At 38.7% G+C, this 26954-nt stretch overlaps 2 protein-coding genes across 4 annotated transcripts in view; both read right to left on the bottom strand.

The window, feature by feature from the left end:
* scfd1 (sec1 family domain containing 1) overlaps positions 1 to 4098 on the bottom strand; it is a 50190-nt gene extending 46092 nt beyond the window's left edge. Inside the window, exons 1-2 of the mRNA XM_062968240.1 lie at positions 3983 to 4098; positions 524 to 594 (exon numbers count right to left, since the gene is read on the bottom strand). Of these exons, the coding sequence (XP_062824310.1) occupies positions 524 to 594; positions 3983 to 4013 (102 nt within the window). The 5' untranslated portion in view covers positions 4014 to 4098. The remainder of the gene's footprint in view (positions 1 to 523; positions 595 to 3982) is intronic.
* A 6268-nt stretch (positions 4099 to 10366) lies between these two features.
* g2e3 (G2/M-phase specific E3 ubiquitin protein ligase) overlaps positions 10367 to 26954 on the bottom strand; it is a 37392-nt gene continuing 20804 nt past the window's right edge. For all 3 annotated transcript variants that reach the window (XM_008102909.3, XM_062968239.1, XM_062968238.1), the window contains exons 6-16: positions 25104 to 25266; positions 23032 to 23138; positions 22779 to 22895; positions 22319 to 22446; positions 22101 to 22233; positions 20948 to 21076; positions 18349 to 18659; positions 17065 to 17246; positions 15434 to 15606; positions 14637 to 14836; positions 10367 to 14383 (exon numbers count right to left, since the gene is read on the bottom strand). In XM_008102909.3, the coding sequence (XP_008101116.3) occupies positions 14142 to 14383; positions 14637 to 14836; positions 15434 to 15606; positions 17065 to 17246; positions 18349 to 18659; positions 20948 to 21076; positions 22101 to 22233; positions 22319 to 22446; positions 22779 to 22895; positions 23032 to 23138; positions 25104 to 25266 (1885 nt within the window). In that variant the 3' untranslated portion in view covers positions 10367 to 14141. The remainder of the gene's footprint in view (positions 14384 to 14636; positions 14837 to 15433; positions 15607 to 17064; positions 17247 to 18348; positions 18660 to 20947; positions 21077 to 22100; positions 22234 to 22318; positions 22447 to 22778; positions 22896 to 23031; positions 23139 to 25103; positions 25267 to 26954) is intronic.

The following is a 26954-nucleotide window of genomic DNA, read 5'->3' as shown; positions in this document are numbered from 1 at the left end:
TGGATTTCATACTCATGGTACCCATATCCCAAAACTCTAGACAACCTCTCCCAGCGGTTTGATGTATATTTAAAGACCATGGGAGATAAAACAAAGCCCCAAGGAATCACACACCCCAACAAACAGGGGGTTAAGATGGTATTCCCCAGCACTGTCTTCTGGGTTCACTTCTCCAAGAATGAAGCCACTGTTGAATAGTGCCTCCATGTTCCATCCCAGTAAGGAAGCCCAGGAAGAGGATACTATGATACTATGATTGAAAGCCACTGAGAGAACCAGAAGAAGCAACATGTACATACTCCCATTATCCAGTTCCCTGTGGAAATCATTTATCAAGGCAACCAAAGATGCTTCTGTCCCATAGCCAGGCCTGGGACTGGGATGATCTTTTTCATCAGGAACTGGTCTATATTATTTATCTTTTACCCTGTACTATAAATAGAACTTTCAAAAATATGACAAGGAAGTTCACATGAAAGTACAGATTACTGTGGATATAAAATAGATGTATTGTTGGACTTACTTTCCATACTGGTTCACCCGTACTGTTTTTAACAGGTGGCACATTAAAATTCAACATACGCTTCAGAGCCACTGAAAAAGAAAGAGAAAATATTCCTAGTATTATTTTAGTTTTGTTTTGCTTTCACAATGGTAACGATCAAGATCGTGAATAACTCTGAAACTGTGTTTAACTGTCTAAAATCTCCTAAAATACAGTTGAACAAAATAGCATGCTCAGCATAAATGTTATTTAGCACTACACAAGATGTAACTCAGTTTCAAAAGCAATATCCTCTTTCTTATACCATATGCATAATTACATTAATGGAAGAACAATGAGTTGTTTAGCCCCTGATCATGACAAGGACAAGATTCTGGGAAGTACCTGGCACATGAGTGTAAATTTGTTATTGATTTGCTGATACCACTATCAGCAGATATATGAAGTAAAGCAAATGTATGGCATGAAATCTTTCTTATTTACATTGATTTCAGTATTCTCAAAGCCTAGAAAGGGCATCTAATATATGGTGATGCCAAAATACAGTTACGCCAAAATTGTTTTATTTCAATAGGCAAAAAACAAAGTGTTTTGATACTGTATTATTGTGAAATAGTGAAATTGCAAAAACCAAGGGTAGCACGACAGCAAAAAAAGTCCTCCCCACACTCTATCAAATATCCATGTCTTTTGATACCCAGAAACACTATATTTATTATAAAACTTGATGTGAAATCCCTGTGCAAATGAGTTAGGGGGAAAATGAACATAGCCACATTATTATCTGCACAGATACAAAATATACCTAATGGAAAACTGAAGAACAACTAGGCCTTTGCATTAAATATTCTTAGGAAATGCATTTGGAGATCACATTTGATTTGCCCCCTTATCATATGTCAGGTAAAGATGGAGTTTAAACACAAACTTTTAAAAGGGAGAAATGAGTGGAGGTGGTAAGTCTAGGGTCCCTTAATCTTGATGTAAAATCCCTGTGCAAGCTAGAGCTGACAGATGGGAGCTCACCCCATCTCGCAGATTCGAACTGGCAACCTTCAGGTTAGCAACCCATCCTTTAGGCCAGCAGTTCAACTGGCACAAGGTTTTAACCCAGCGTTTCTCAAGCTGGAGGTTGGGACCGGGTGGTGGTGGTGGTCATGAGGGTGGTAAGAGGGGTCCCAGAAGGCTCCTGTGACAAATTACAAAATCATTACCCCCCCCCCAACCCCACCAGCATTCAAATTTGGGGATATGTTCGTGCCAAATTTGGTCCAGATCCAATGCATTTTTGTAGTCGATGTTTTAAATACATAGTGATATTTTGGTGCTTAAATTTGTAAATACAGTAATTACTACATAGCATTGCTGAGTACTGAACTACTTTTTCTGTCAAATTTGTTGTATAACATGATGTTTTGGTGCGTAATTTGTAAAATCATAACCTAATTTGATGTTTAATAGGCTTTTCCTTAATCCCTCCTTATTATCCAACATATTCACTTATCCAACGTTCTGCCTGCCCGTTTATGTTGATAAATGAGACTCTACTGTATTGAGTATTCATGGCAAGTTTGGTCCAGATCCATTATTGTTTGAATCCACAGTGCTCTCTGGATGTAGGTGAACTACAACTCCAAAACTCAAGGCCAATGCCTACCAAACCCTTCCATTATTTTCTGTTGGTCATGGGAGTTCTGTGTGCCAATTTTGGTTCAATTCCAATGTTGGTGGAGTTTAGAATGCTCTTTGATTGTAGGTGAACTATAAATCAAAGCAACTACAACTACAATCCCTTCCAACACCACCAGTATTTGGGTGTTTTACGTACTTGTGCCAAATTTGGTCCAGTGAATGAAAATACATCCTGCATATCAGATATTTATATTACAGTAGCAAAATGACAGTTATGAAGTAGCAATGAAAATAATTTTATGGTTGGGGGTCACCACAACATGAGGAACTATATTAAGCGGTCACGGCATTAGGAAGATTGAGAACCACTGGTTTAACCCATTGCGCCACTCTATAAAAATGAAAAGTAAACAGAACTTATTAAAAAAATTTTTTTAAAAAAAACATCAACCTCTATAACCAGAATTATATGGTATAAAACTATTAAAACATCTCCACCACTGATCAGGTTAGTGAATTATTGATAAAGAGATGATCAACCTGTAATGCCCAGGATGTTTTTGATCAATTCAAAACAACATTTGTAACCGAATCACATAGTTAATAAACTGTTTGTATCAGAATCACATCGTCAATGTAAACCAGGCATGAGCAAACTTGGGCCCTTCAGGTGTTTTGGACTTCCAACTACCACAATTCCTAACAGCCAGTAGGAATTGTGATACTGTATATAGGGACCACCAAACGCAGCACTGCCCAAACACGAATCAAGGAACATGAAAGGCACTTCAGATTAACTCAACCAGAAAAGTCAGCCATAGCAGAGCACTAGATGAACCAACCTGGAAACCACATGTTATTTGAGAACACAGAAATACTGGACCACTCTAACAACCACTATGTCAGACTACACAAAGAAGCCATTGAAATCCACAAGCATGTGGACAATTTCAACAGAAAGGTGGAAACCAAGAAAATGCACAAAATCTGGCTACCAGTATTTAAAAAAACTCTAAAATCAGAAGAGTAAATAAGAAACAACACTCTGAAAACAGGAATTCCAGACATGAATAAACCAGGGCCAGGCAACACCTCCGAACAAAGGATTCCCCCGGGCAGGAAGAAGCCAGGACATGAAGTTGGCAAAGCCATTAATGCTAATCAAGGTGATTAATTACAACATTCACACTGTCCTCCAACAGACAAGAGTTATTTCTCTCACCTTGGACCTTCCAAAGATATATAAGCCTTCCTTGATTAGTTTTTCCAATATATCTCACAACCTCCGAGTATGCCTGCCACAGATGTGGGCGAAACGTTAGGAGAGAATGCTTCTGGAACATGGCCATACAGCCCGGAAAAATCACAACAACCCAGCCGGTAGGCTGTTAGGAATTGTGGGAGTTGTAGTCAAAAATACCTGCAGAGCCCAAGTTTGCCCATGCCTGGTGTAGACTCATATAATGCAGGTTCAGCGCAAATAAGCTGTATTATATTCGCCTACACTTCCCTTATATTGCAGTTTCAAGCTGTATTATATGGCAGTGTAAATGAGCCAAGGAAACGCTTGGAAAAGGATTTGGAGGGAAGGAGAGTGAGGAAGATACAGAAAAGGTCGAAGAAGTTGGATTCGGATTCGTGGATTGGGCTCCCCCCTAAAAGGAGCCACAGGCATGAGGAGAAACCCACTCCCGAAAAAGGAGGCCCCTCAACCCTGTCGGGGCCGAGAGAGGGAACGAGAAGGTAACGAAGAACGCCCCTTTCCTCCAGAGGCTCTTCATATACAGCCTGCCGAAGGGAAGCGCCTTGAGGCCGCAGAAGCCGACAACACCAAGCTCGACTCACCCGTCTGTTTTTCCCGGATGCCGGCCGCCATCTTTCCTCACCGCCTCCGCTGGCCCCGCCCCTTCTTCAGATCCCAGCCAATCCGCTGCAGGCAGACGTGGCGCCTGGGTCGATGTGGCGTGGTGGGCGGGGACTTCGTTGTGGGCGGGGCTTCTGTATGGGCCTCTTCATCTCCATGGCAGAGTTGCCTTTTTTTCGAGGGGAAGAAGGAAAGAAAAGCGCCAGAGAGTTTCTTATGAAGGGAGACAGGACAAGCTTCACCCCCAAGTTGTTTTGGGATATCCTTTTGTGTGTCTGGGTCCATCTACAGCAGGCATGGGCAAGCTTGGGCCCTCCAGGTGTTTTGGACTTCAGCTCCCACAATTCCTAACAGCCTACCGGTTGTTAGGAATTGTGGGAGTTGAAGTCCAAAACACCTGGAGGGCCCAAGCTTGCCCATGCCTGATTTACACTGTCACTGTCGTATTCATGTAGTTTAGTATCACTTCTTGTCGTTGTAGTCTTCCTAGTTACCCTGGACCGTGCTCTGAAATGGTCGAACGGAAACTCTCTGAAGCTTTAGGTACTCTTACTGCCCATTACAGGGAAAACCTGCTGATTCCTAATCCATCTAAAACACAGGGGTGTGCTTTTTATTTTAAGAACAGACAAGCATCTCCAGCTCTGAGGATTACCTGGGAAGGAATCCCACTGGAGCATTGCAGCACACCATATTATCTGGGAGTCACCCTGGACCATGCTCTGAATTACAGGAAGCACTGCTTGACTATCAAGCAAAGATTGGGTGCTAGAAATAAAGTCAATACGAAAGCTGATTGGCACAACCAGATACAGTGAAGACATCTGCTCTTGCACTTTGCTACTCTGCTGCTGATTGCATATGCAGGCCCAGTGTGGAATGCATCTCGCCACGTTAAAACAGTAGCTGTGGCTCTTAATGAGGCATACTGCATTATCAAAGGATATCAAAGGAGAACTTGTACTGTTTAGCCGGTATTGCACACCTGATATCCACCGGGAAGTAGCAGCCAGCAATGAAAGGACCAAGGCATTGAAATCTCTCGCCCATCCCCTGTTTGGGTATCAACCAACACTTTCAATCAAGAAATAGCTTCCTAAGATCCACAGAGATACTCACAGCAACATCTCAGCAAGCGGGAGTCCAAAAGTGGCAGGTTAAAACCCGGAACCTCAATCAGTGGTTAATACCGGATGATAAATCCCCCCCCCCCCCCCAGCTCATAGAAGACTGGGCAACTTGGAAGGTGAACAGATTGAGCTCTGTCAACACAAAATGCAGAGCCAATCTTAAGAAATGGGGCTACAAAGTGGAGTCCACAACATGTGAGTGTGGAGAAAAGCAAACCACAGACCACTTACCGCAATGCAGTCTGAGCCCTGCCACATGTACAATGGAGGGCCTTCTTACAGCGACACTGGAGGCACTCGAAGTGGCCAGCTTCTGGTCAAAGGCAGTCCAGTCCAGTGCCAAATTTTTTAATTTTGTGGTTTTTTATACATTATAACTGTATTCTCAATTCGCTTCTGACATGGTAAATAAATAGTCTTATATGGTCTTGAGCTTTGTCTGCCAGATTCCTGGATCCTCATGAAACTACAAATCCCAAGATTCTATAGCATTGTGTAGATGAACTATTCTTTTGAATGTACTGGCTTTCTTGTTGCACATTAATACAGTTTGACACCACTTTAACTGCCATGGCTCAATGGGTGCTGTAGTTTGGTGAGACACCAGTCCTCTTTGGCAGAGAAAGTCAACAGCCTTGTAAAACTACAACTCTTGTGATTCTGTAGCATTAAGTCATGGTTGTTAAAGTGGCATCAAACTGTATTAATTCTACAGTGTAGATGAACCCTGAGTTATCTACCACCAACTCAGCAATCCCTTAAGAAGTACTTCATTGATGTAATACTAATACATGTGGAGCATCCCTTATCTGAAGTACTCAAGGCTAGAAGTGCTTTGGATTTTGAATTTTTGAATATGTGCATATATGTAGTGAGGTATCTTAGAGATATCTAAATGCAAAATTCATTTGTTTTATACATACACATACAGCCTGAAAATAATTTTATACATAATGTTATTAGCTCAATTTGTGCATGAAACCAAGTTTTTGTATGCTGAACTATCAGAAAGCACAGGTGTTGCTCTCTCAGCAGCCCATGTGGACTATTTTGGAATTCTAGATAAGGGATGCCTAACCTGTATCTTAGGTGGTGGCGCATTGTGTTAAAGTGCTGAGCTGCTGAACTTGCAGACCGAAAGGTCCCAGGTTCAAATCCCGAGAGCGGAATGAGCGCCCGCTGTTAGCCCCAGCTCCTGCCAACCTAGCAATTCGAAAACATGCAAATGTGAGTAGATAAATAGGTACCGCTCCGGCGGGAAGGTAACGGCACTCCATGAAGTCATGCTGGCCACATGACCTTGGAGGTGTCTACGGACAACGCTGGCTCTTTGGCTTAGAAATGGAGATGAGCACCAACCCCCAGAGTCGGTCACGACTGGACTTAATGTCAGGGGAAAACCTTTACCCTTAACTTGTATCTAAATTTTGCATTTAGGTTGATTGACCTCTCCAAAGGTACCACTACTTATATTATTATAATTGTATTACATTATTATTATATTTTATTACTACATTTATTATATTATAATATATTCTAACTGTATTATAGTATAATTAAAGAAAATAATTATATAAATCTATCTGTGGAAGGTCCAGAGTGGGAGAAATAAGTTTTTAGCTTGAGGCAATTGTGAATGTTGCAATTGGCCACCTTGATTAGCACTGAATAGCCTTGCAGCTTCAAAGCCTGGCTTCTTCTTGCCTAGGGGAATCCTTTGTTGGGAGGTGTCAGATGGCCCTGATTCATGTCTTTAATTCCTCTGTTTTCTGAGTGGTGTTCTTCATTTACTGTCCTGATTTTAGAGTTTTTAAATGCTGGTAGCCAGATTTTCAATAATAGGAAGGAGGCACTGGGGTCGCTTCCTGGGTGGGGCCTATGGCCTCTCCCAGCAGGAAAATAACACGATTCTCTATCCTTTCTTTCCCATTGAACCAGACTGGGTCACAGCTAGTTTTATATAAGTGACACCTTTTCACTACACCACTGTATAAAATGGGACTTGAACATCTATAGTTTTTGGTATCCATGGAAGTCCTGGATCCAAACTCTAGTGAATACCAAGGGCCCACTCTATTCACAGGAGAAAAACTTTTGGTGAATCATCATCATAATCATCATCATCATCATCATCATTTAATTACTTATTAATCACCCTCCATCCACAATGCTCTAATTGCCCTCCATCCACGATGCTGAATGATAAGGAACCAGAGCCACCTTGGAAGCTAAGCAGGGTCAGCTCTGATGAGTCCTTGGATGGGAGTCCACCAATGATACCAGGTGCTGTTAGCTATATTTCAGAGGAAACAACTAGCAAAATCATCTTTTAGTATTTCTTGCCTAAGAAAACCCTATGGAATTCATGGGGTTGCAACAAGTTGACTGGCAACTTTGTAGTCCCAAACATAAGATGCATGCATGCACAGATTTAAGGCTATTGATTAAAGTGTTAATGAGGGAGTTATGAACAATATGTATGTATATACAGCTGCTGAGAGGAAGACCAGAAGTCATTTTTTCCTGTGAACTTTTCCCCCCCCCATTTTTTACAGTATAATATTCTTTCGTACATTATAGTATTCCTTTTTAAAGTGCATTTTAATACCTTTCAAACTTATCTGAAATCAAATTTGCTAGAGATAAACAAAGTGAACATTTGTGCATATCAATGCAGTCGCAAGCACCTAAGTAGAAAGTAATAACAGAATGAAAGTGTAGTATTTTTGTAAGACTTGTTCGAGTATTTTGATTATTTCTGTGATGTTTTAGATTTCTGTGCATTACTGTTATATAATTTTAGATAAACTGCATAGATTTTTATCAGATAATATACAAGTCTTAATATGAAAACAAGATAATGCATACATAATATAAATTTTTTATTATTCTAATGGTATTTGAAAGACAGTCTTTACCCAACGTAAGAAAATTGGATTAAACCCAATCTTTATAGGAATCCAACCTGTGCTGCATGGGGTTACACTCCCCTAAAGACACAGGTTTGCAGTTTGGAGGTCCTCCTGGACTTGGCACTAAACTTGGAGGCCCAGGTGTCAGCAGTGGCCAGCAGGGCCTTAGCACAAATAAAACTTAAGCACCAAGTGTGCCTGTTCCTTAAGAAGCCAGATCTGGCCACGGTGGTACAATGCCTTAGTTACATCCCACCTGGATTACTGTTAACACACTCTACATGGGACTGCCTCTGAAGAATGCTCAGAAACTTCAGCTGGTCCAAAGCGTTGCAGCCAGATTGCTGGCTAAAGGGAGGGGGCACCCCTCCCCCCCCCCCCCCCCCCCCGCTGCAGCAGCTCCACTGGCTGTTCGTCTGTTTCTGGGCGCAATTGAAAATGCTGGTTATGACCTTTAAAGCCCTAGATGGTTTAGGGCCAGGCTATTTTGCTGACTGCATCCTCTTGTACGAATCTGCCCGGGCCCTGAGATCTTCAGGAGATGCCCTTCTCTCGGTCCCACCTCCATCTCAAGCTCGGTTGGTAGGAACAAGGGAGCGTGCCTTCTTGGTGGCTGCCCTTCAGCTCTGGAACTCCCTGCCAGAATGCCCCCCTCCCTGCTGACCTTCTGGCAGCAGGCTAAAAAAGACAGGCTTTTAAAAGAGGTTTTTAAGATTAATTCGGAGGGTGCTGCGATTTTTAACTTTGAACATGTTTTAATGTTTTTTAACTGGGATTTTTCAAATACTGTTTATATTTAATCATCCCACAAGCAGCAGCACAGAATTGACTGTGGGAGGAAAAACAGACCAGAAGCTAGCCAAATGAGCAAGATTACCTAGCTGCTGCGAGAGCAGCAGACTAAAGGAATTGAGGCAGTAGCCCCTCCCACAGGCTATATACTCTATGGGGAAAGTGGGTAAGGCTATCACCAAAATGTATTAAGAGCTTTTTAGAAGATTCCATGTCTACTGCACAGGTGCAGGAAATACTATACGTGCGATTTCACAGAAACCATGATAATGAAAATTGCTTTTTTCTTAATTTTCTCCTTGTTTTTTATCCTTACTAACATCCTTGTCTTTTAAGTTTGTCAAAGGAGGACAATCATGACTGGTTGGTTAGGCAGGTTTGAAAAAACGGTTGGAGAAGAGGGTGGGGATTTAATAGCTCAACTGAAAAAGAACCTTGGATCCTACCATTCTGGTTGGAGCGGGGGGGAAACCCAATTATTGTAGATTGCTCCTCCTGACCATCTTGAGAATTTAACCTTGAATTCCTACATTTTCCTTTTTTATCCATATTTTTACACTTTAATTTTGCTATTAAACTGAGAGTCTGTAGGGCAGGATTAAAAAAAAACTGAAGGAGAGGGGAGAGGGGAAAAAATGAAAAAGAATACTGTCCTGCCAGTACATGGGTTGGACATTGGTGATGGATTCCTCCTTCGTGCCATCCCAAGGTGTCCTTGCATCTTTTCCTCAGAAGTGTTTTCTAATTACTTTCAATCAATATTTTTTTCCCGATGCTTTCTCAGCAAACAACTCTCCTTTAAATGGGACATTTAAAGATTTTTTTTATCCACCTTCTGGTGATGCAACCACAAAGATCTCCTTCCTACAATAGTATTAATGCTTTTAGCTGTACTCTCCTGCTGTACTTATTTTATACTGAGGGGGTTAAAACACATCAGGTTAATAGGGCAGGAGAAAGAGAAAAACTGGAGAGGGAGTCTAAGAGTACTAACGGAATAAGATGGGCTCCTGCCAATTGAATGGTCAGCATATGGGGGTAAAACAAGTTGTGGTGGATTGCTCATGTTATCCTGAGAATGCGTGGAGGGTGTGGAATAGGAAGCTTTTCCATAATGCTCTAGAAAATTACAAATGAGGTCTCAAAGCAGCTGCAAAACCCCTTTGTGTGAGGCACAGAAACCACTAAGAAGACTGGTCCTTGTAATATAAAAGTGTTTTCTGGTCCTTGTAATATAAAAGTGTTTTTCTGGGATTCTTAAAGTTAGAAAATATCCATAGTCTCCCATTCATATCATTGCCATAAGTTGAAATCAATTTGCTGACACATAGTAATAAAATACAGAATAGCCACATTTTATTTAAGTAAGAAATCTAGCTAAAACTTCCATGGCCCAACTATGATGCTCTCCTGGTAGCAGTACTAATGTTGTGCAGATGGCTCTCATGTCATAAAGTGCCCCAAATGAAATAATACCACTGTCCACCAGAAGTGAATTTGAACTACCTGTAAAGAAATAAGCCCAACAGCATTTGAAAGCATATATATATTTAATACTGTTAACTAAGTAAGTTCTTAAGTTATTGCACTGTATTGATATATACTTATGACAGTTCTCCTGTATTATAGTGCTACAATAAGAACAAACAATAGCTACAACAGGCTTTGGGAAATAAGTTTTAACACAAAACATAATATTTACAAACTTGTGACTATACATGAAAAACGCTAAACTACTGTTATATAATGCTAAAATTTCAGTTTTCCCACCCAGATATTTAAGTTTTCCTAACCTGCTTTGTTTTTGTCCAGTCCGTATTGTTTTAATTGAATGTGTCAACTTTTAAATGGTTTGATAAAAGAATACATACAGTGAAGTCCCCTTAGGTACCTGAGCTCCCATAAAAAATACTGTTGCCCTGAACTGAGACACATGAGCTGTATGGCATAGTGTCATTGTACTTGTGGGAAAAGTGCATGTGGAAGGGAGACAATCCAATTTCTTCCAACATGCCTTAAACCTACTTCAAAGGGTTTGAAACCCTCTGGAGCACATTTCTGACACCAGAGAAGGCTGCAGGTGTGATGAGCCCCAGAGAGCAATGCTATAAAGATCACATTCAATCTAGACTTATATCTGCAAGCCAGATTTATGTGCAGCTATCATTTTCTTTTGTATAATCAGTAGAGTATTACTCAATCCAGTAAAGATTCCAGTAATCACAGTCAGAACCTATACTCAAACCTGTATACATAAGTCTTAAGACGGAGATGTTCAGTAGCATTTCAAAATAAAATCCAGATGGTTCAGTCCAACCAACTGCATGTTTTTATCCTATTATTGGATGTCTTATGAATATATTTATCAAAAAGAAATTTTGAATAAGCAACCACAAACTCTGGTGCCTCTGTCAGTCTTATTAAGCCGTTACACAAAACCTGCTTGCCATAGTAAACAAATAGCACCAGGCATTCCCTAGTTAATTAGAACTTGGCAATAGCACTTCTTTTCTATTAGAACCAGTGAGGAATTAACTGGTGCATGAGTATTATGCTTGTAAAATTGGCCAGGAATCAAGAAGCAGAAAAATTCTGAATGCTGAAAGCTGGGTTTCTGCATCTGACACACCAGCTCTTTATACTTCAGCAGTAAGAACACTTCCAATTATACAAGGAAAGATAGCTCCTCCCCTCCAATGGAAAATCATATCCAAAGAATCTGGAGGAGTGGGTTTTGTTTTGTTTTTAATTTAATTTTAGAAACCATTGAGCCTGTTTTAAGACAGAAGAGGGATTCTTTCAAAATAATAAAAGCCTGGCAAGGCCACTTTCAATTTTCTAAGAAAAGTTTCCTTTGGACTAAAACTAAGTTAAACTGGCAAACCTCCCCATCCCCAATATGTTTTGAGGGCAGACTTTGCCATTAGTGTTAAATGTATTTTGGGTTTGTATCAGGATATGATGGTGAGGAAGCACATTTTGTTTACCCTGACGTATTTCTTGCTAAATATAATTTTGAATGTAAGGCTTTAGGCCCAGTTTCTCGGGGCTTCTTATATCTCTGAAATATTTTAATTTCAACTGGAAATTATAGTAGCTACTATTTAGTTTTAAGAATTAGTATGGGGTGTCTTGATTTATATTGGGGATGTATTCCTGGACTTCTGATGCAAATTAAGACTGACATAAATGGGCAAACCAGTTGGAGATTGCATTCCAACAGAACTGAAGTAGTCATAAAGTTAGTAGTTTTAGTCAATCCAATACCATTTTAAAGAGATTTAAAACAAAAAGCATCCGAGTTTATCTTTTTCATACAACAGAAATCCAGCCCTGCCTGAGATCTCAGGCTGTTATCTCAACTTAAGCAAGTGGAGAAAACCTCCTTCCATTATTGTTTCATGTGATCTGCTTTATTGTCAAATGCTGTTTGTTTATTTTGAATGGTTTTAGTCTATTGTTATTAGGCACTGCATGTTTGCCTTTTATGTTGTGAACCTCCCTGAGTCCCCATGGGAAGATAGGGCAGGATAGGAATAAAGTTTTACTTACTTCTAGCCTCATCAAACCGTCCGAGAGTCAAGTGTGTTCCTTCCTCCTATACCCCCCCCCCCTCTAAGCAGGCAAAGGAAATTTGTTCCTTCTAACACCAAAACTTTCTTCCCCTGTGGCTGAAATGATCAGTTATTTATTTATTTTTATTTAGTGAAGTCACTTGTATTGTGCTTTTTCTCTTTCCTTCCCTAACCCATTTTAATTTTGTGCCCTGTATTTTAAAATGTAAACCTTGTTTTATTGACTGTATCTGTCATTCTAGAACAAGCTTCTTAAACCTTTTCTATGCATGACCCCTTTCCACCTGAGAAATTTTTGTGACCCCAGGTATATAAAATAGGAATGAAAATCAAACATTTAATAAATCAGCATTCACAAGGCTTGCTAAACAAGCTTGTTTTTCTTTTGTGAAGTCCAGCTGAAGTATTTTCTGCATAGTCCATTATAAACACTGCACATTGTTGCTAACAGATTTGTGTAAATGGGTGGCATTCAGAAACCTTTTACTGTTGCCAAATTTTTGTAGGCCTCAACATTGAGCTAGGGGGACTCCATTTGAGTCAGGACTCAGTTTAAAAAGCTCTGTTCTAGAAGCACATGATAAAACTAATTTAAAAGAAACAAATATTGCTTGTAATATGTTTCCTAATTTTTTTTCTGATAAACTTTGATCCTATCTGAATTATATGCAATTTGATCAAAAGCAATATCATTGTATTTTGAATCCAAGTCACTGCCAAGTGTTTTATAAATTATGTTTGATTATTCAATTAGGTTTACTATATCTACAGTGTAATCAAAACTGTTGGGGAATTTCACAAATGAAGCCAAATCAAGCTTTTCGATAAAGTACTAATACACATTTCGAATTGTATTTTTGAATATACCTAATTGGTATAATCATAATTCTAACTTTTTTCATGCGCTCTTCAACATTAACACCTAAAGCTTATGCACAATTGTTGAATTTTAGATTAGAACCTTTACATTGCATTGATTAACAGGTACTCATACTTCTCTGTAGAGCAGATTTTTTGAACTCTTTCATTGTATTTCCAGAAGAAAAGGTTTGGGATAGTTTTTGAGCAGAAGTATAACTACAGTAGCTGGGGCATTTTTCTGCATCTATATAAAGCATTATAAAGCTTTATTATTCTTCCAAATATATTTGACAAAAGTCAAAATGAGGTAACATCCTGAGTATCCTTATTTTTTGTTTTAATAGCTAGAATACCTGAAACGATTTTAGTACAGTATGTGAAATATTATCTACTCCCATTGGTGTATAACACCAAGTCAACAGGGTTGTTGTATGTTTTTCGGGCTGTATGGCCATGTTCCAGAAGTAATCTCTCCTGACATTTCACCCACATCTATGGCAGACTTCAAAAAAACATGTCTTCCTAGATTTAGTAAACACATTGGAAAGCATTCTTCAATCTCTTTGCCAGAAATTTTGGTTCATGATTAATTACAAATAATATGAAATGGAAGTACTCGACGGAATGCCTAACTAGTAACTTCCTGGAGTACGTTACATTGTTGGACTAAGAATGAGATTATGGCCATTTGTTACCAAAAAAAATACAGTAACGCAAGACTTTTTCAAAAGCTTTGTTTGTTCACCATTTTGAAACAAATTTCAAAATGACTGAAATCAAGCCATTCCCATGATCATGCTGTAAACCTGTGAGGATGAATGTGTCTGTTATCCAGCAGCTGTTAGCAAGCTTCTTGTGTGCTTTTATCATTTACTTTCTTGAGCCCACTGTAGTGACCACTACACTTCTGATGGAGGAATCAAGAGTTCTTTTAAACTTCGTATAAGATTTTGTTATTGGAAGCTCTAAGCAGTTGAGGTGTCTCTTTCCAATGGGGCAGCTTATATGTAGAAACTTAACTGAAGGCTCAGGATCAAAACCGATGGGTGGAATACTGCAGGTGCCAGTTGCAAACAGTAAGATGTCCTCCAGCGTCACACCTGACTCAGCACCTAAACCAAGAAAGATAAAGGGGATTGGATTAGCTTTTACAAGGATTTTCCACATTCTGTAAGGAGGAAATAATGATAAACTGAGAACAGTCAACTACTAAATGCGAATGTGAAGCCACACTAAAATGGAAAGAAAGCCTATTGTGGCATTTCCATAATATAAACTGAAGCATTTTCATTTAAAAAAAATTAAAAAAATCTACATTCTTAGTTCATAGATTTCTATGTGAATGGCTCCTGTCTCCCTGCTTACCTTCTGTCTCCTGCAAGTAACCCATCCAGAAATCCAAACTTCTGGCCTTGTTTGCTCCTGGTAAACAGTAAATTGTGAAGAGATCGCCAAGAAACTTTGCTGAAAGTTTTTCTGGCTTGTGACACAATATGCTACAGAACGCATCAGGATTCATTTGCATTTTTTCCAGAACACCAAGTGTTTTCAAACCTTGTTCAAAGCTGCGGGAGGAGAGATGTATAGAAAGAGCAACAAGAAGTACTGTAAGACTTTTGTTTTTTAAAAAGCAAAAATAATTTTTTCCCCCAAGTATCTTTTTCTATTATTAGTAACTCTTTAAATTCTTAAAAACAATAATTATCTGGTTTGCCTTACATTTCGCTGGAGTGATTAAAACTGATTTTAAAGACATATTCCTGCAATTGGATGTATTACATGAGCTAGTAAGAATACCTATACTGAAGGTGGTGCTGAATCTTTCTTAACTGCCATATAATTTTCCAGATACACTGAATTCCCTTGCTAGCTGCTCACAACAGTAAAGGAAAGCTGCTTAGTTCCCTTTCTCATGTTTCCTCTTTTACAGTGTTAAACGTTTTAATTATATTTTCTTTCTCAACCAAATTTTTTTCCAAAATATTCCCATAGTTATAGGTATATGAAATGTTTAACTCAGCACTGTAAAATTTGTATTTCTATATGGATAAATACAGAGGAGAAAGCAATCTGGTGAAAGTATACAAGCAGAGTATCATTTACCCAATTTAACTAAAACTAAACAAAAAAAGGTACGGCAAGAGGTTATTCAGTAAACAAACCTTTCAAGTGGTAAGAGAGTTCTCTTGATGACATGGTAATTCAATATTTCATCCACCAATATATCCTTATCACCTAGAGCTGTTATAGGTTTCAAACATCCAATAGTGGCAAGATATTCAGAACAATCACTTACTGCTGATTCTAAGCTGCTTAAAGTTGTTGCAGATTTTATCTACAGAAGTAAAAACATTAATGAGCCTAACATATTAAACATCAGAAATTGGATGATTTTAAGAGTCTTGCACTGCTCATAAACAAACATCTTAAAAAAGCACAGAGACAAGATGACACCTTTAAGGCAATTTGATAGCTTTTAACTTCAGTTTACATTTTTTAAAAAGCTAAAGGTGATAAGTGGGCCAATCATTTCAAGTTCATAAATGTATTTCTGATGGGAGTAATACTATCAAGTTATGTTTCAAATGAAATGCTAGAAGGCACAGTGCCTTGCAGAAGTACTTTTTCTACAGGCAAGTGGGATACAACCCAAGAGGTAGTGGATTGCTCCACTGCACTCTCCAGATAATGGCATTGCTACCCTTGATATACACATGATACTTAATGCTGTAAAGGAGCAAAATATTTGTATTGTGGCACAAATATTAAGAAAAACAAAGACACTTGTTGGTTGTGTATGTAATCACCCCCTTTGCCCAAATAAAAGAGTTGTGCAACCCACTTCCTGTAGCATAAAATCATAGAGTTGGAAGAGATCTCATGGGCCATCTAGTCCAACCTTCTGTCAAGAAGCAGGAAAACCACATTCAGAGCACCCCTGATAGATGGTCATCCAGCCTCTACTTAAAAACCTCCAAAGAATATCTAAATAGGTGGGAGTTCAGTTATGTGTGAATCCAGTACCACATTCTCTCAGATTAAATACAACCATATCTGGAAGGTTTCATATTTTGTTGTACAGATAATAAAGATGTTGAAACAGTTCAAGATTTTTCATACTTTTGGTCAATCGTCAATCAGAGTGAAGACTGCAGTTATGATACTGGAAGCAGACTACAACTTAGAAGGGCTGCTATGAAGGAACTCGACAAGATCCTGAAGTGTAAAGATATTATCATTAAATACTTCTGTCCATGCCATTGTGCTTCCCATTTCTGTGCATCAACCCCACGGTGAAATGTATCAGTGACAGAATGTATATTGTTAAACTTCTTTTTCATGCCAGGCACTGGAAAAGTTGAGGACTGAGGGCAAGATGGATTTAGCCTGAGGGAGGCTAATTCTACAGAGAAACATATTTCAGACTGCAATACCCTGAATATCAACCTAATTCAAAAGTGGTTGTTCACCAACAGAAAAGAGCAAAAATCACCATTTTCAGATGTGCAACTCTGATAGATATTTGCCCAAGAAGGCCCTACAAGTACTGATACAACAGGGTGAATATTCATGTAATCAGCTTGTGCCAATTTTTAATTGCTTACTTAACTTTTGTGAAAAATATTTTACACTTACAATGCCAAACATTCTGTGCACATCTAATAATGAATGTTCAAACTATTTTGGTTCCAGGTTTAAACAGCAAAATGTGAAAAATCAAAAGGCAGGTGAATGCTTCTGCAATGATATGTGCTTGTTTTTAATAATATAATCTCTGCTGTTGATAGCTTACCTTCTCTATTGTTAGCAAAACATCAATATCTGCAACATCCTCCACAGTTGGTTTCACATTCTCTGGGCCATAAACAAGGCAACAAAACAATGTTTTGGAGAAGAATCCAGGAGATGGACCTCCATGAACCAGAGAAACTGCAATCATTTTTCCAGCTTCATAATAAAGATTATCTTGAAGAGCTGAAAATACAAATAATGTAAAATAACTATTATGTTTACAAATCAAAGCTGATATGAACCCACATTGATCCAATTACTACAATATTTTGGATGTTGTATTTGAATATATGACAGAAACCTATTATTTATTTATTTATTTACTTTTCTCCCGCTTTTCTCCCATGAATGGGACTCAAAGTGACATACATAAGACCGCAACAGATACATAATACAAAATCCCTCATCCCACAACGCAACATATAAACAATAAAACACACTTTGTATAAACCCAAATTACAAAGATATAAATAAGCATAAAAGACACATATATCATTTCTGTCAGTTTTAAAAACTCTGCTTTTTATGTCTTACACATAAGACATAAAAGCAGAAATCCTCATTTGCCTTCATCATCTGATACTCATTGGCACATCACTAAATAAGGATGTCCAGTATATATAGAAGAGTAAATGACGATAACGGCATTCCATGCAGTCATGCCGGTCACATGACCTTGGAGGTGCCTATGGACAATGCCGGCTCTTCGGTTTAGAAATGGAGATGAGCACCAACCCCCAGAGTCGGATACGACTGGACTTAACGTCAGGGGAAACCTTTACCTTTACCTTAAATGACGATAAGTTTACTTATCATGGATTTATTTACTTTTTAAAGCCATCTGAATTGCTGGTCTAAATGTGGCAGCATTTATGGGATACATAGATTGTGCTGTAAATACATGGACTGACTCTGACTTTCGGCTCAGTTCTATTGCCCCTGTTGTAACAGTCATATGGTTTTTATTGTTTTAATTGGATTTGGATTCCGGCTATTAATTGTTTTATGACTTTGGTTTTACTACATTTTGTATTATATGTGGCATCTAATTATGCTATTGTGTAAGACCACTCTGGATCCCCCTGGGGGAGAAGAGCTGTATATAAATTAAATAAATAAATAAATTTATATTCTATCCAACGCACCTAGCATGAAATACTGATAAGCTTGCTCTAGAAAGAAAATGGTAACATTACAGGTACAGTACCATGAACCCATTAGAGAATACAGAAAAAATGAGTTGCTCCTCCAACCTATATTTCATATATTTACAGAATAAATTTACCTTGAGAATCAAAAGATAAATTCTTTGAAAAGCGGCCTTCAAAGAGTGATGAATTCTGAAGGTGAAGCGTCAATAATTGGAAAAAATCTTCCTTTGATGAAAGGCAGCTGTACATCTTTATTTCACTTCTGCTGTTTATGTAATTTACTTCAATAGTATTGGCAGGATTGAAGCTGCGCTTTTGAAATCCTTTTAAGGCGCTATTCCAGATGTCTTGTCTGTTGATATTTAATCTTGTTGGCTTAATATTAATTTGTGATCTTAATTCTCTCAGAATATTCGAGACTTCTCTTTTCTGCACTCTGAGTTGCCTATGCAATATGAAAACAATATTTTACTTACTAAAACGTTTATTAAGTATGTGCCACAATAATTCTTAATTTGTGTAATCCGTTCCTATAAAATTTGGGGAGGCTTACACTTTAGAATAGATGTCTATTGGGAATATGGTGATTGATTCACACAAACTTTAAATTACTTGATAATGCAAACCTTTTGGGAAAAGAGCTCATCTGTAGATATCTCATGGGAATTCACTAATTTTTAAGTTACCCAGTACAAGCAATCATCTGCATCAGCAGTGGTGCTCAACCTGTGGATCCCCAGGTGTTTTGGCTTACAGCTCCCAGAAATCCCAGCCAGTTTACCAGCTGTTAGGATTTTTGGGAGTTGAAGACCAAAACATCTAGGGACTCACAGATTGAGAACCACTGGACTAGAGTAAAAAAGCATGTTTATAAGTAACTATATAAGTCTCACTTTTGGAATGCATTTAATACTGTACAATAGAATAACAACACAATGACACACAGTTTGCTCCTGTGAGTGGAATATGTCTAGAATTCTATCCACAGATCTTCCTACTGCCAAAAGACCTAAGAAGAAATGGATATGAAACTTTCACCAATTCTCCTGGCAACTGCTTGTGTACCCTGGAAATCTGTTCCAGAGAGTACTGGATAGATCCTCACTCAAAAAGGGAAAGTGGAATTGGGGGGGAAAACCTACTCTCCTCTTCTTTTGATATCTTCATTATTGGTATCATGGTTCCACCCCCTTGAATAAAAGCCACAGTTCTGTTGGCAGACATTTATCTTAAGATCCAGGCCTATAATTTCTAATCAATGGAATAGATCTAAAGAGGCATAGAACAATATCTATAAACTTATTTGATATCTGGCTTTCTGTTCCCCACAAACATGGCAAACAGTATTGCATAACAATGCATTTTTGAAACGGTGAAGGGAATCTCCTGTCGCCACTGCCGATATCTCAGGCCCGCCTTGTGGGAACAAGGGAGAGGCCCTTCTCTGCTGTGCCCCCCCCCGATTGTGGAACTCACTGCCCATTGAGATTAGGCAAGCCCCCACATTACTAGCCTTCAAGAAAGACTTGAAAACATGGCTCTTCCGTTGTGCTTTTGGAGAGTAACTACCATATACTTTTTTTTTCTATTGCTCCCCTCCAATATCTATCCTCTAGACCAGGGGTCCCCAAACTAAGGCCCGGGGGCCGGATGCGGCCCTCCAAGGTCATTTACCTGGCCCCCGCCCTCATTTATAATATAATACTTTTATATCAGTTTTAATAATATATTATATATACATATGATATTGATAATATCATATTATACAATGTATTAATAATAATACCATATAATAATATTAATTACATGTTATATATTACATATAATATTACAGTATAGTGGTATAGTTCAGTATAGTAATATATAATGCTAATATTGTGCTATGCTAATAATATAATATATTGTATGTACATACAGCTGCTCTGAGTTCCCTTCGGGGTGAGAAGGGTGGGATATAAATGTAGTAAATAAATGTAGTAAATGAATAAATAAATAATTTTAGACTTAAGCTTGCCCACTTGACTTGAAGGCACACAACAACAACAACAATCCTAATTAACTTGACTATCTCATTGGCCTGATAGGTTCATGTTGGTTAAAATTGTTTTCATTTTAAAATATTTTATTGTTCTTTCATTGTTGTTATGGACTACAAATAAGATATGTGCAGTGTGCATAGGGATTTGTTCATATTTCTTTTTCAAATGATAATTCGGCCCCTCAACAGTCTGAAGGATTGTGGACCGGCCCTCTGCTTAAAAAGTTTGAGGACCTCTGCTCTAGACTGTACCACTATCTTATGACCCTGTTCTTTGTGGTTTTTATTCTTATTTCTTTCTCACCCCGAGTTTTAACTTAGTGTTCATATGGCCCGCCCTTGTTTTTATTGCTTCCCCGATTTTGTGTTGTAATGTATATTATTATCTATTGCATTGTTTAATGTGTTATGATGTGTTGTTCTTTTATATTTTGTTATATTGTATTGTTCTGGGCATGGCCCCATGTAAGCCACCCCGAGTCCCCGTTGGGGAGATGGTGGCGGGGTATAAATAAACTTTTTTTAAAAAAATTATTACTATTATTATTATTATTATTATTATTATTATTATTATATATGATGCAGAAAACAGCAGTTTAGTGTCAAAAATCCATAAGGTAACTTACTAACACAAAAAAACCCCTTCAGCCTTAAATCCATCACTTCTCAAAATCTGTAGAGACAGTTCTACTTACGATTTTCTTAGCGATAGATTCCTCACTGAAGGACTGATCAAGGAGGGTGAAGATATCAGTCTGTTATCAGAACAGGAAAGATCCAGTTGTGAACAATGGGTAAAGGCATTGGGGTATATCTTAGGGGATCTGAAAGAAAGAAAAACAGAACAGTTTTGATTTCTACTTATGAGAGTTAGATATATATGTCAATTATTCATAAACTGTTATGCACAAATATACAGGCATATACATTTTATTTATCACTGCAGTTTGAACCTGCAACATTTATTTCTGCATCATAAAACAGACAAGTGTGGAGTTTGCAACTAAATTTCTTTACAAAAGAGTAGTTCAAGCAATAGGAATAATTTGTAAATATAAGAAACTGACAACATCTACTGGGTAGTATTCCTTTCTGCTGCTTTAGACTAAAGAGGGATTGCTGATAAAAGATAGCCACAGCCATTATCTTTGGTAAGATAGCTGACTAAGCAATTGTACTTCCAGCCCTATGTTTCCTTGGATGAAATGGGGGGAAAGGGGCAATAAAGGAGGTGGAAGTAGAGGAAATTCTAGATTGTTTGGATGCTGCACAAACCTGGGGACAGCAGGCATAACTTCTCACGTTTGTTACCAACCATGGATGAAATTTGCTGCAGTCATAAATCCCGATCAAAACATGGCACAGGCAGAGACATAGCAACTGAAAAAGGCATTGATAATACTTGGTTTCTTTGTTCAAAATGGTTGCTGTATTGCAAATGGACAAACTGGCACAATTTGTGAGATGACTGTTGGGTTTTCCACTTATTGGGTTGGCACTGCCTGGAAGCCCTTCAGAATAATTAGTAATATCAATCAAGAGAAGTGAGGTAGCTAGATAACAGCTTTCTCCTCTTAACACTACAGCCCGTTCTGACTGTTCATAGTGCTAGCTAGGATTGAATAACATTTTGGCTTGGTTAATTGAGATCTTGAAGTGACCTCATTATCCTTAACCTCTTTCAGGGCAGAGGCACAACTAAGACTAGCTTCTAAGTAGTTAAGATCCCCTTCTGTTAAATTCAAGTGCCCTACTGACAGCAGAGGTGGTCATGGTAACTTGAGTTTTGATGTGTAAATATAGCCACTGTTAATTCTATGTAGCCATAAGACAGAGAAAAAAACATGCCTGATGAGGAAGCCAAGATGGGATCCAGGAGACTGTCTTGGCCATTTGGGTGAGGGATCTTCTCGCAAACCATCTCCGATATCTGTTTTTTCTGCCGTACTCAAAGAACGTTTTCTCCATTTCTTAATGTTCCCTATATGATTAAATTCATAGTATCACTTTTGGAATTACTTAACAAGTTTTAGTTAATTTAAGTCTCATTAGCAGTCATTTCATACCATTTGATTCGGCAAGAATGGTTCTGCATCCAGCGCATTCCCAATTTTTCTCCCAACTCGTCAGTGAGGAACACGCAAAGTGAGTTCCACTGGAGCCGCAGTACTGACAGCGCTTTATCTCCCATTTACTAAAGGGGAAAAATGCATTTGAAATTCAGCTCAATGCATTGCCTGCACAATAAAACTGGATGGAATATTATCAAAATATATAATTTTACATTTTAAAATCTGCCTTTCTATTACAAAGATTATCAAAAAGTGCCTTGTGCTAATTATCAAAAGATAACACCATACGCATGCCACTGGAACAGAAGTAAAAGCAAATAACCAGCACATTTGCGGAGAAAGGCACCACTATAATAAAAATATTGGATTGGATCCAGAGGTTCCATTCTGATAGGGTTTCTTCTATTGATAGAATCCTGTGATCCAGACTTTTCAAAGTTGCATTTATTAATACCTATCAGGCTCACTGTAATCTCTTCCATGTCGGCAGAGGCACCTTTTTACATCACAGTGTTGATAGCACTGAAGAAGATCTTGATATGCATTCTCCTCCAGTTCCCAAGAGGCATCTCTGGAAAGAGTGAAGTGTTTATTTAGAACATTTCCAGTTCTATATTTTCGCCTTGTTAAAATAGCAAATGGAATTGGAGCAGCAGGCCCGTAAAACAATTTAGTATAATAAAAATAAAAATTCAGGAAGCACTTACTTTTCTGGAATATGAATGCCCATTCTCAACATTTCACTCTGAAATTTCTCTGTATTATTACATACTGGGCATCTAAAGAAAAACACTCCTGCACTCAGAGCTTGACACTGGATCCAAAAATGAGAAGGAAGGAAAAATAAAGATTATTTATTATAGGCTCATATAACAATATTCTGGTAGCTACAATGACCCGGCCTTTTTTAGTTATCAAACCTATTGACATGATCACTTTGCTTTTGTAAATTCTTATCAGAACTAGAAATGAGTCCACACACACACTGTAGTGCTGCAGTGCTGATAACATTTCTTGGATTACAGAAGACCATTCACTGGTTTGCAGAAGAAGAAGGTGGCAATGGGGCAAGCTGGACAACAGCAGCAGCGCAGGTAACAAAGCAGAATTTTTTTGTTGTGGCTCAGCAAGCAATGGAGGATTTTTCTGATATTTCAGAGGACAAAGGATTTGATGGGTTTCAGAGTGATGGGTCTGTCCATACTAGGAGAGAACTGCAGCCAGACGAGGCTGATGCTTTGAATTCCAGTACCTGTTCCCAGGCAACAGGGGAAACAAGGGAAAGTGAAAGTCCAGAGTCCCCTGGGAAAGAGCCTTCTGATGGGGAATTTTCAAGAGAAGTTAGATTAGACTTGAGAATGGGAGGAGTGAAAAATTGACTAATGTGAGAGAATCCGTGAGAAGTCTTTGAAGTCCAGGTGCCTTCGGCATGTTCTCATGGCTTCTTGGTCAGGCTTAGATTAAGGAGAAGATGTTACCTTAAGGATGGCTTTCTTGCCTCGGCTCTCAAGTTCATGATTCAAGTCTTCTGTTTACTTATGTTCTTTGAAGGAATTGCCTTGGAATAAGTTCTTGATTTCATGCTTATGGATATATGTCTGAATGACTGCTCTGGATTTTGGCTCTCTGTACTTGGACATTTCTGGAGTATTGCTATTTTGTATTCTGTACTTTTCTGCCCTTTTGGGAAATGCCCTTTTTCTATTTGTACCTGCTTTTCTAATAAACTTTTGTAGTTAGTACTACTGGACTCGGGTTTGGTACTGGGTGTTTCAGGACTAAAGTGCATCATTCTGTCTGTCATGAGAGCCAAAGAGTAAGCCTTTGTTACTCCATTTTTGACTTATTGCCCATTAATTTTTCCAAGTGGTGAACTGTTTGTTGGAATATGGCTGAGAAAAGCAAGAGCAGAACTCTTGTTTACCTGCTGTGAAAATGATTGTACTTTTGTACTCAGTTCAGATGTTGGCATTACAGCTAAAGCAAAATCTGGTGATGTACCCATAATACCATACAGCCGAATTTCTTGAGCTCCATTTCAGTTACTTCGGTTTGGTGATGTGGAAACCTGAAATCGATCCATCCCATCAGACCAATTGTTGCATAATTTATTTCCAAGTTAGGTTTTTGTTAGATTCACTGAGCACTCTCTTTAACTGTCCTAATACAGCTGGTGGAAACGTGACTTAATGCAACATTTAATACTTTTGAGTTTTGCATATTATCAGCTGAGGGTTGGGTTTTCTACAACTACATGTTAGCATATTAAATATTTTTTATCATGTAGCACATCTCCAAGTGTTTATCTTTATGTAGTCAAAATGATAGCATACACACCAAAAATAATGTATCAGTAGATCTGGGGAACTCCAAATTTTGCAGAACTACAAGAAATCATTAAGACAGCTATGAAGGAGAACCCCATTAAAGGAAACTACCCCAACAGTAATACAGCAGTTCTACAGGAATGTTAGCTGACTCTGGGGAGGATTTTGGAAGAGAATATGGCTGACTGGCATTCTTAATAAAAGTCTGTAACATTTAAAGTACAAAACAACATTAAAAACTGAACTACTGTATAGATCAGTGTTTTCCAAACTTTAGCTTTCCAGATGCTTTGGATTTCAGTTGCCAGAATTCCCAACTGTTGACCAAGCAGGCTGTGTCTTCTGGGTACTGAAGTCCAAAATAAAATTTAGGTTTCACTAGTCTATGGTCACATTTAATAGCTTTTTCTTAATTTTTAAAAGCCAGTACTATCATGGCATTCCAGACATACCTGTAAGCACTCTCTATGAAACCAAGCATTTTTACAGCATGGACTTGTCAGAATATTGTATGATGGGGCATGTTCAACCAGTTCCAAACATATTGTACATTGTGATGATCCTTTAGCAGTAGATGGCCGTTTTTGAGTAGGACGGTGTTTCCAACAATATGATCTGGAGTACACAATCACATTTGTTTAATATCCTATCTTTCTGCTTGTACAAGATCAGTATCTAAAACACAGACTAATGTAAATATAATTATACTGATAACAACCTGAGTGACACAAACTTTCTTTTTAAAAAAAAAGTTTTTCAGAATAATTGAAAGAAACTTTTGAAACATTATGTTACCATGACCCTTTGTAAGCTAGTCTGCTTCATGAAATGCATAATGTGATACATTATAGCTTGTGTACAGAAAGAAGTTGAAGCAGTTCCCAGTGCCAAGAAGCCAGCAAGTCACTCTTTTTCACTGACATTCCGGTTACAGCGAGCTCAATGAACATGCAGCCCTACCCCTGCCAATGTCCTTCCCAAAGACTACGGCCCACCACCCAAGGAATGCTTTCATTTGGGGACAATTTCATCCTAGATTTTGCTTTTTCTTCCACCACAGGCAGACATTCCAGGGTTCTCCATTGCTGTGAAATTTGCATGACCCCGCCCACTGCCCTTGCACCACAGGCAGGCATCCCAGGGTTCTCCATTGCTGTGGAATTTGCATGACCCCACCTACTGCTCTTCCCTTTCAAATCTGTCTGCAGAACTGAGAAGGAACTAAACTTACTGGAGGAGTTTCGGGATTGACTGCACATGGTGGAAGTTGTAGTTCACGCTGCATCGTCAGAGCACTGTGACTCCAACTGGGAATTTAGAGGAGTTGTAGTTCACCTACACCCAGAATGCTATAAGCCCAAACAATGATGGCTGTGGGCCAAACTTGCCATGCATACCTGATATGCCCAGATTTGAATACTGGTGGGTGTCGCACCTCAGAATAATTCACCTTGCTATGGACACCAAGTCACATACAGAAGGAAGTCTTTTGTAGTTTTATTGAACAAAAGCACGAATATATCAAAGCAGGCAGTTATAAGGTTTTCAAAGTTGCAGTAAAAGAGTCAATAGGAATCCAATAGTTCATAAGCCATAAAAATCCAATAGTCCATAAACCATAAAAATCCAATAGTCCATAAGCCAAAACATTAGACAATAGATCCCAAAGAACAAAGGCTCAAAGGTTACCAAGATCCAGGAACAGGAAACTTCTCTTAGGCATGAAGCAGGAACATCCATTCAGATGAAGTGAGAATTTGCTTTGACAAAAATCTATCTCAAAACACACAGTTTTAAAAGCAACCCAAGAATGCATTTCTCTTTCCTTCCAAGGCCTCTCTCTTCCCCGCCAATCTTACACTCCTCCGAGGCTGAGGTACTCCCTTCCATAACAACCGGTCCGCCCTAGATAATGATGGTGCCCCTTCAAGGTCCTTGTTATCTTGCACCTGAACCGGGGCTTGAGACACCGGGGCTTGAGACATCTCTTGCTCATAAATTCCCATGGGAATGTCATCCTGGCTGTTATCTATGGCCGGCTGGGTCAACAGTTCATTCTGCTCAAGCTGCATTTCTCGAGCCTCTAAATCAGCCTGTATGATTCCCATCCCCATGCCATCGTCCTGAAATTCATCCTGCATCCCATCATCTGGCTCTTGTATCTGAAACCCAGAATCCCCTTCCTTCATCCTTACTTTGGCTATGCTGTTTCTGAGACACAACAGTGGGTTTGGAGGGGAATTGACCTGGACATTTGGGAGGAGTAGGTATTGGGATTTATAGTTCACCTGCAATGAATGAGC

Source organism: Anolis carolinensis, chromosome 1 (assembly GCF_035594765.1).
Source record: "Anolis carolinensis isolate JA03-04 chromosome 1, rAnoCar3.1.pri, whole genome shotgun sequence".
NCBI lineage: Eukaryota > Metazoa > Chordata > Lepidosauria > Squamata > Dactyloidae > Anolis > Anolis carolinensis.
The sequence above is the reverse complement of the archived record's forward strand: the minus strand, read 5'-3'. Positions and strand labels throughout refer to the sequence as shown.